The following is a 9,143-nucleotide window of genomic DNA, read 5'->3' as shown; positions in this document are numbered from 1 at the left end:
ATCAATCACTTCAAAATTATTCTCACTAGACAAACTAGCAAGCTGGCACTTCCTGCCCTTGCAGTGCATATAGTTACTGTCCGTGCTTACCACTTGTTGTATCTAGTTCTTCCAGTAATTCAGTTTGCAGCTGCAACTCTGCTTCTCCTAGAATTTTCAGGACTGAATCAGTAGGGCTTTTGCCCCAGACTTTCCTGTGGGGTTCACCAAAATCTAGCTTAATTACTTCCCCCATAGTTTGCCCTGTCAGGACAGAAACAAAAACACGTTAGAAACTTCTGTTCACTCTAAGTATGATCAAATACTTTACTTATATTATAGTAGATATATTATAAATGTACTATAATTGTCTATACTTTCTATAGACAAAGAACCTCCACAAAGCTAAAAACAACCAAGCCAGACTTATGCCACCTCTCCCCAAGTCATAGAGCCTAAAGACTGTGGTCAAAAGTCTAGAGTTTCTCTTCTGACAATTCATCTTAGGAACAGAAGTTATTAAATGACAATTGACATCTTCAACTTAAGAACAAAAGCAGGAGGTCTTTTCAGCAATTCAGGTACTCTAGAAGAAAATATGGCTGAGATTTTTTTAAAACTGGCATGATAAAAAAGTTCACCTCTACTTCTACAAACTTGCTCATATGTAAGAGAAACTAGAAAGCCTTCTCCTGCTCTATTTTGACATTTGTTTCTGTCATTTCTCCCTGAGGAGAACAGAGAATAAAAAGTGGCAACAAAGAAGTAAAACAAAAGAATGAAGTTTCCTGATCTTTGAACATCCTAACCATGTAAAACTACTGTGCTATGAAGCAAATCTTTCAGTGATCATTTATTTCTGTGTTGTGAAACAGCCTTGGTAAGACACGCTGAAACTAAGAAAAAGGTCTTCCACCTGAAACGTAAGAGAAAGCAGATAGAAAATCTGAAAGACAGGCTTGATTAAAAGTATAACCCTCAGTTTTTATTGTTCTACTGAAAACATAAAAGATAATTTTAAAAACATAATTCTAAAAATAGAATAAGAAACTTGCATATATTTTAAAAGTTTTTATCCTTTCTGTTAGATTAACACCTATTTAAAAGACATTTACTTGAAGAAAGAAATGCACAGTGTGTGTTTCATTAACTATTTGTTGAAATTACAGTTTTTTATATCATCAGCAGGTCATTTAACTACTAAGCCTGTGCCTTATTCCTTATGCAAGGCAATACATAACCACCTGTTTTAGAAGCAAATGACACACGACACACAAGCAGCAACAAAAAAAATAGTACTTGCTTTATAAAAGCAGATCCTACTGATTTACTAATGTCATGGTGGTAATTGAGTGCTTACGGTCTGTTCCAGAAAGAGAGTCTTCCAATGATAACTGTGCTAGAGGAACTACCAATTCAGATGCCTTCGATTCCCATTTTTTGCGATCTCCTACAAGTGGATGGACATCTTCTTGCTGTTCCTTACCATCCTCGGACCCATCTGATTCAGATAAATTTTTATTTTCTTTTGTTCCTTTGTCATCTTCTTGAGCTTTAAGATTTTGATTCAATCTTTTCAGTATTTGCCGTTTATTCTGAAATAAGGACCAATATGTATCACTTAAACAGTACCTTCCTTAAAAAGGAGAAAACTAAATTAAACTGAACACAATTGCACATACTTGCACTGCAAGATCTGGCTTTTTTGTTTCCTCTTCAGCTTCCTGGATAGCAGTTACATTCTCATCCTTCAAAGAAAGAAGCATGAAATACAGCGTAGAAGAATATGTCAGAAAAAATACCCTCAGGAATATTAATAGAAATAACAGCAAAAAGTCACCTCTAACACCCTTTCATTGACAACTGTAGATAGATTAAGACAGAATGGACAATACTTCAGTTTTTGTGGGGTTTCACAAAGACTGAATTTCAAGGACAGTGTCTGTGTGACATCTGTTGCTATCTGAAATGGGTGAGCAAATGAACCAGTCTCAGTTTAAGCAGGCAAGGGAAATCCATAGCACAAAACAGGCAGAGATGAAGCTAGATGTGACATGTGCAGCAAAATGCCAACCACTTCCAGTGCTAGAAATGAGTAATTCTGTAAGAGAACAGAAAAGTGACAAGGACAGAGTCTAAGAGGACCTGTAAAGAAAAGCCGAAGTGAGAAGAAAACTTCAGCAGCTACAGTGTATATAATATCAAGTCAGTAAAGAATAAGAAAACTATCTCCTTAGTATCCAAAAACAAAGAAAGCCTGCCCAAATCAAGTTGACTGACAATAGGCAGATGCACAACTACAGATTAAAAAAAAAACAAACAGGGCAAATATTGCATTACACAGAGCATTTTTCAGAGAAACATTCTGCATTGTTCTTGATCAGTCTCAATTACAGGACTAAAGCAATTTGAACTATTGTGTAAGACCTATCAGCAACTAGCATCCTTAAGCATTTTTGTTTAACTTACATGCAAATTCTTCTAAAAATTCTTTTCCAAATCAATATATCTATTTATGATTTTTTAGTTTTAAGTAAAAAAAAGTAACTTTTAGCAGAAGTACCTACCACACCCACTTCCTTCAAAGCAGAAGTCATGGAAATGACTGGTGTACTGGGCTTAATCGGAAGCTGTTGCTTAGGAGGAGATGCTCCAGGCTCTTGCATTCCATGCACAGGACTGTGTCCTGCAGCTCCCACATGAAAAGGCATGTTCGGACTCTTTACTCCTTTTGCTATCAGCTGTATAATACAGATTCAATAAAAAAAAAAAAAAAATAAAAAATAAAGCAATAAATCAAAGACTGCACATAAAATACAGTATGATCAAATATGCTCAGGTAAATCTTAGAAAAGGATAATAATGTTACACATTTTCATACTAAGCTGTTAACTACAGATATTAACTATTTCCAATTTATCAGCTTCACAACATCCCACTTTTTTTTTTTTTTTTTTTTAGCAGAGAGACATCACTAGTGGGACTTGTCACTCCACAGCACATGTAAGCAAAACAAGATTATGTACAATTTGGTAAGTTGCAGACCACTAATAAAATACTTTAGGTAATCCTAATTATTCTTAGGTTTGCTGTTCTTAAGTTCTTGAACCAAATTTTTATTCAAGTATACTTAAGATTAGGCTTTTAATGAGGGAATTCTGACCGGCAGATGCTCTCTCCACTTTCAGAAGACATATCATCTAAGCTTGAGAATCACAGCGTAAGCTTTTACAATCACAGTGTAAGATTTTCCTCATACATATACACAGTACTACATACGTTGACCATATAATAGGTTTTCTTACATGTTCTTCCCAAGCTCTTTTCTCTCTTTCGTATGCTTCCTTTCTTTTTTGCTCTAACTGTTCTTTTAGAACTGCAGCTCGAGCATTTGCTTGGGCCTATAATAAAGAAACAAGCAAAAAAAAAAAAAAAAAAAAGACCAGCTTGAACCATAAAAAACATTAGTACACCATTCTGTGAAACATCTTAAAAAGAAACATTATTGGATCACCTCATCTCACTTTCTCTCACTTACTGCTTTATAGACTGTGAAGGGAGATTTCCACTGATACTCAAAATCACCACACAAGTACAATAACTGTTCTTCAATATTTAAAATGGTAACAACTCCTCAAAATATACTTACAATTCTTGATTGGCATGATTAGTTTTTTAGTGTACATATTAACTGTGGTAGAAGTAATTTAAAATTAGATTATTTTCAAAAAAAAAAAAAAAAAATCAAAATTCATTAATCATAAACTATTAAATATTCAGCTTAAATTTTCTACATTTGTTCAACAAACACAAAAAGCTTCCATTGCTGTTTCACCCCTAGTTTTAAGGTTAGGCATAAGGTCTGCTTGTTTTTACATTGCTCTTTGAGGATGAAAGGAAAAAATGAACAGATAGACTATGTACACCTGTATACTTGGTATAAATATAGTATAGTAGATAGAGTTATTAGAAGAATACAAAGAATAAAGCTCTAATAAAAAACTGGATTCCTATGAATTACAACCGATTTGGAACTCTGAACTAAATGCAAGTTATCACAGGGTTATATAATAGCTCACCTTCCTTACAGTCTACATGTGGCCTCTGTCAGCACAGGTGAGGAGTTTTGGCTTACTTTATTCTTTTAACTAGAAGTTGTTATTTAAGGTACATTTACCTTCCCATTTCTGTATCAAAATGCTATCTTAGTTATACCAAATTGCCTTAAGGACTAAATCTAATCTAGAGAAAAACCTTAAAGGCATGGATGGGAGAATCTTTGCCTGCTATTTGCCTGCTACATTACAACATATTTTGAAATTGCTGAGATAAATCAGTTGAACAGAGTTGTTACCTCAATACAGTATGTATGACTTACCAGAGACAAAAACCTCTATTAGTGGATGCATAAACAAACTATTAATAGCAAAATGAAATGCAAAGAACTTCATGAGATAAGAAGCAAATTTTAAAACAAGGAGTTCCATTTCCTCCCTTTTCACAATTACCTTCTGTGCTTCTATCTTTTTGCGTTTCAGTTCTGCTTCCTCGCTTGATTCTTGCCCATCAGAACTGCCAGCTTCATTCTGCAAAGCACAAGTCCTCAAAGAATTATCATCAATGCATGTACTTAAAAGCTGAATGATAAAAGTGACTACTGGGATCATTTACACTGACTGTCTGACTAACACAAGCCATAATTTTACTATGTAACTCCTCACTTGAATATAATACCTACTTGGATGAAACGTCATTTTTGGGACTAGTGATTATTATTATTTTTTTTTATTATATTCATACATACTCTGTGTGAACATTGTCAAAAAGTCAATTCTAGAGAAGTTCCTATAGCTAAAAGCAAATACGTTGTCATGGTTTTGGCTGGGATAGAGTTAATTTTCTTCATAGAGGCTCACGCAATGCTGTGTTTTGGATTTTTGATGAAAATAGTAGTGGTAATACATCTTTGTTCTGTTGCAGAGCAGCACTGGCCCAGAGGCAAGGCCTTCCAAGCTCCTCATGCTGCCCTGCAAGTGAGGGGCCGGGAGTGCCCCAGGAGCTGGAGGGGACCCAGCCAGGACAGCTGGCCCAGGCTGCCCAAAGGGATGTCCCACACGGCCCAGTGTCATGCTCAGCAATAGCAGCCGGGGCCAAGGAGGAGGAAGGGGGATGTTGGGAGCGATGCTGCTGTTCTCCCCCAGAAACCATTACATGTGATGAACCCTGCTTTCCTGGGAGTGGTTGAACACCCTGCCTGCCAGTGGGAAGCACCAAATGAATTCCTTGCTTTGCTTGCTCACATGACTTTTGCTTTACCTAGTAAATTGTCCTTATCTCAACCTGTGAGTTCTTGCACTTTTACCTCTCTGATTCTCTCCTCAGCCCCCTGGGGAGAGAGGGTGAGCATGTGTGGTGGTTAGGTGCATGCCAAGGCAAAACCACAACAAAGTATAAACATGCTAGTGCTTAACGACAGATTTGTGGATCAAATTCAGATGTAATTTTATGTTGTCCTACTTTTTAACAGGTTATTGGGTAACATGTACTGAAGCTGCATCTCTAACTGAAATATCCAAATTTCATGAATTCTGTAAGAACAGATACAGGTACACTAACTGTAGAACAGAATGAAATGTGTTACTATATATATGTATATATATATTTACATGTAAAATTGCTTATCATAAAAATATTTCTGTAGGGATAAAATAACATGATCCCACAGCCAACTTCCTGAAGTATTTATTTTTCAAACTGACCTTCTCTCCACGAAGTTTTGCTTTAATCTGTTGACGTTCATTGAAGTTTTGTAGCCGGATCTGTCTTAATCTTGCCAAATATTCCTAAAGTAAAGAACGGAAATAAGTTTCAATTATACTGGAACTGTCTGCAGTATGCTTGGCTTATAATATTAAGATTCCACAAAAAGCCAAACGAAATGAGGGGAAAAAACGCTATTGATATCACTATATTAGCACTTGATAATTTCCAGAAAAATTCTCATCCAATTAAATTAAAGAAAACTGAAACTTATGTTCCTCAGTGTTAAGCTACCATTACACTTGATACAATCAAGGACCAGGAATGGTTGCATCTGTTACAACACAGTTACACCCTATAGATATGTGTGCATGTTCAAAAACCTTTCCTAGGCAAACTGCTGTAGACAACAATAATTTTATAATTATTAAAAAAATTACACACCGAGATTTCAGAAAAAGAAATATTTTTCCTAGGAACTTATAAAGTCTTCATTTTGTTACACAAATGAACCATGCAGGGAAACGAGGCACAGTCAAGGTCAAAATAGTGCTGTTTGTGTGATGGAAGTGGCAAACATGCGGCAAGCATACCTCTTCTTCCTTGTTTCTGGATTTCCTTCCTCTTGCAGAAATGGGCCTGCCTCCATAGATATCTGCCACGTTTTGCAGTGTACCCTGTTTGCCATTTAATGGTATAAAATTTAAAATGGCTGGGGCAGTAAGATTATCTGCTTTATCCAGTAAATGTTCATTTATAAGAAAGCAAATCCACCAATGATCTGCAGTCATTCTGAAATTAGCTGACAACTCCCTTTCACTTATAAGAAACAAATGACAGTAATAACTGAAAATCCTGAGTAGCCAGGAAGAGGCTAGACCTTTAATATTACAGCGGTCTTCTCCCTACAATTCTGGTTTTCTCCTGCTATGTTGGAAGCATAAATTCTGACAAACAGCAGTTTTTGTACATCTAGATTAAATACAAGTTGTGGCACACAGCTGGCATTTCTGCCATTGTCGAGTCAAGCCTAAGATAAAAGTGGAATCATCATATGTAGAGTAAGCATTTATCCATCATCATATTTTTTTAAACATACTATAAGTAGCAAACTCATCAATCTTGTAACATATTTGTATACACTTATAACATTTTCCTTTTTAAACATAACAAGCTGTTTTACCTTGCTAATACATGTGGATTTACAGTGTATAATCTAGGTTAGTGTGATGTACTTGGAGTTGTAACTGTGAACAAAAGGATTCAACCCCAAAGGAATGGAAAACAGGAGTCCAACTCAGGACAGTATGAGAATCCTTTAAATCAGAGTTTTCTGCTTGGTGTAAAATCATATTTAAATAATTATATTATTTTTTCCATGATATACTGTAAGCTCCTGCTGAACTTAATAAAAATATATTGATTTGTTAATTAGATGTATGTTTATTCCATTTATTATGTGTTGTTACATGGACCTTGTTTGTGTCTTGTAAAACACTGGGGCTTTAGCTTTCTCAAGCTTGAGTACCGAGAACCACCTGTAAATCAATACTCCAGTTAAATTCTTGACAGGAAGCACCGAATGCAAGTATTTTCGCTAAATACTCTTTCAAATTGAGCTGAAAAATCAGTAATTCAAGAAAAGAGGGTATTTCTAAGCTTCTGTGGTTTAGTCACTGGGGGATGAGACAATAAATTAAAAGAACCATCCTCATAGGTAAGAAATAGCATATGTTCATGAAGATTCCATGAATTCCAGTTTTGGCTTGAATGTTAAACCATAAAAAATAGAAAGGTATATGATTCTCCATATTCACTTTTTCAGAAATAATAACATCCTAATGTAAAGGAATCACTTGCAAGACGTTGTTACTGCAAAACACATTTCCCAGAGGAATACTGAATTTAGAACTGCAAGCATAAAGAACAAAGAACATTTTGTGACACTGTCCATTAGTTAATCTCTACAGACTGAAGCTGGATGTCTTTATAATATCTTCTTAATAAACAGAATGTTTTTCTAAAACACCCTACTGTAGCTGAGTTAAAAGTTTAATCAAACTTCATTTAAAGTTCAAGCTACTGAAAAATACATAGTTTAATTTTAACTAAAGCTTTACAGCTATAAACAGAAAAAAAAAGTAATGTTCTAAAGTTCACAATATCAAGTTAGACATGCACAAAAATGTAATTTTTTTCATTTGTTGATTTGTAAAGCATTCTGAAGCAGTAATGTAAGTAGGAAGACAGATTTTCCATACCATGTGTCCTTCAGCTCGAGCTTTGTTTTGCATGGCTTCCCTCTTTCGTTGCCAGAATTCTTCAACTTGCCTTGCTCTTTCTGCGGGTAACCACCCTTTTTGCCTGAATAATTACAACACATAGCAAGCTGAAAGTCTCTGAAATACAATACTTGCAAAACCTATACATATATTTAAACTAGGACACAAAAACTAACTATGAAAAACGTATATTCTCAAAATGCCTTTAATTGGCTGAAATACAACAGAATTCCACAAAAGGGAGAAAAAAATAGGTTCAACTATATTAGAAGTACAATTAAACATGCCCTCTCAGAACACTGTTGTTCTTCCATATCCTGCTCATCAAAACAAAATGAACATCAAATCACAATTTTAGTGCAGTTAGTTCTGAAAAAATCTCAGCTGGTTTTCATTAATTATCATTTGTAAACTAAAAAGTTAAAAAAAAAAAAAAAAAAGGACAGATTCTTTCAAGGCTTCCCTTTAGAGATGGGCAAGAAGACTTCCTTCATGAGCCATCCACTAGCCTTAATCTGACCTATGCTTGGAGTAAGAGCTTCTACCACTTACCACTTAGATAACAGACACAGTGCTAGTATTCCAAGAGCATTCTGGCATCTGTTTTGGGGGGATTTGGTGGGACTTTTGCTTGTCTGATTTTGAAGGGACTCTGAAGAAGTTTTCCTACCTCAGAATTAACCAAATCAAGATGTTTTTTTTCACGTTTCACCCCAGATCAGGGTCCTGTTTGGATTAACAAGGCTACATTCAATTTATTGCAACTGAGCAGCTGGCAGCCAAGGTTTCCTAGTACATACCTATGATCATTTTGTAGAGGAACCAGTTTCTGAAAAATTGGTTAGAAGACTAAGGGGAGAAAGTTCCCTATTTAAACAAAACGAAGCAAGAAAAAAAGAAAGAAACAGGTGATGAATGGTGTTAGATATTGTAACAGATTGTAGAACGATGAGGCAATCCCCTTTCCAAGGCTCCCCTAGCCTCGTTTGATTGAAAAGTATTGGGGGTCCAGCAATAGGAAGGAAGGTATTGGAATAAGCTGATAGCAATAACTCATCAGGCTGAAACAGTTAAAGAAAAAATAATTTTGCCATACAGGAACTATTCCTAGTAATTCTTAAA

At 35.4% G+C, this 9,143-nt stretch overlaps 1 protein-coding gene across 12 annotated transcripts in view; it reads right to left on the bottom strand.

Moving 5' to 3' along the window:
- Positions 1-9,143, bottom strand: part of NEK1 (NIMA related kinase 1) — a 41,630-nt gene that overhangs the window by 12,413 nt on the left and 20,074 nt on the right. For 7 of the 12 annotated variants that reach the window (XM_027456426.3, XM_072037319.1, XM_072037316.1 and 4 more), the window contains 9 exons: positions 8,001-8,103; positions 6,333-6,416; positions 5,739-5,822; positions 4,488-4,565; positions 3,285-3,380; positions 2,547-2,720; positions 1,662-1,727; positions 1,340-1,574; positions 91-243 (listed from right to left, as the gene is read on the bottom strand). In XM_027456426.3, the coding sequence (XP_027312227.2) occupies positions 91-243; positions 1,340-1,574; positions 1,662-1,727; positions 2,547-2,720; positions 3,285-3,380; positions 4,488-4,565; positions 5,739-5,822; positions 6,333-6,416; positions 8,001-8,103 (1,073 nt within the window). The remainder of the gene's footprint in view (positions 1-90; positions 244-1,339; positions 1,575-1,661; positions 1,728-2,546; positions 2,721-3,284; positions 3,381-4,487; positions 4,566-5,738; positions 5,823-6,332; positions 6,417-8,000; positions 8,104-9,143) is intronic. The other 5 variants (XM_072037318.1, XM_072037321.1, XM_072037322.1 and 2 more) reach the window with 1 other exon arrangement.

This window comes from Anas platyrhynchos, chromosome 4 (assembly GCF_047663525.1).
Source record: "Anas platyrhynchos isolate ZD024472 breed Pekin duck chromosome 4, IASCAAS_PekinDuck_T2T, whole genome shotgun sequence".
NCBI classification, from domain to species: domain Eukaryota; kingdom Metazoa; phylum Chordata; class Aves; order Anseriformes; family Anatidae; genus Anas; species Anas platyrhynchos.
The sequence above is the reverse complement of the archived record's forward strand: the minus strand, read 5'-3'. Positions and strand labels throughout refer to the sequence as shown.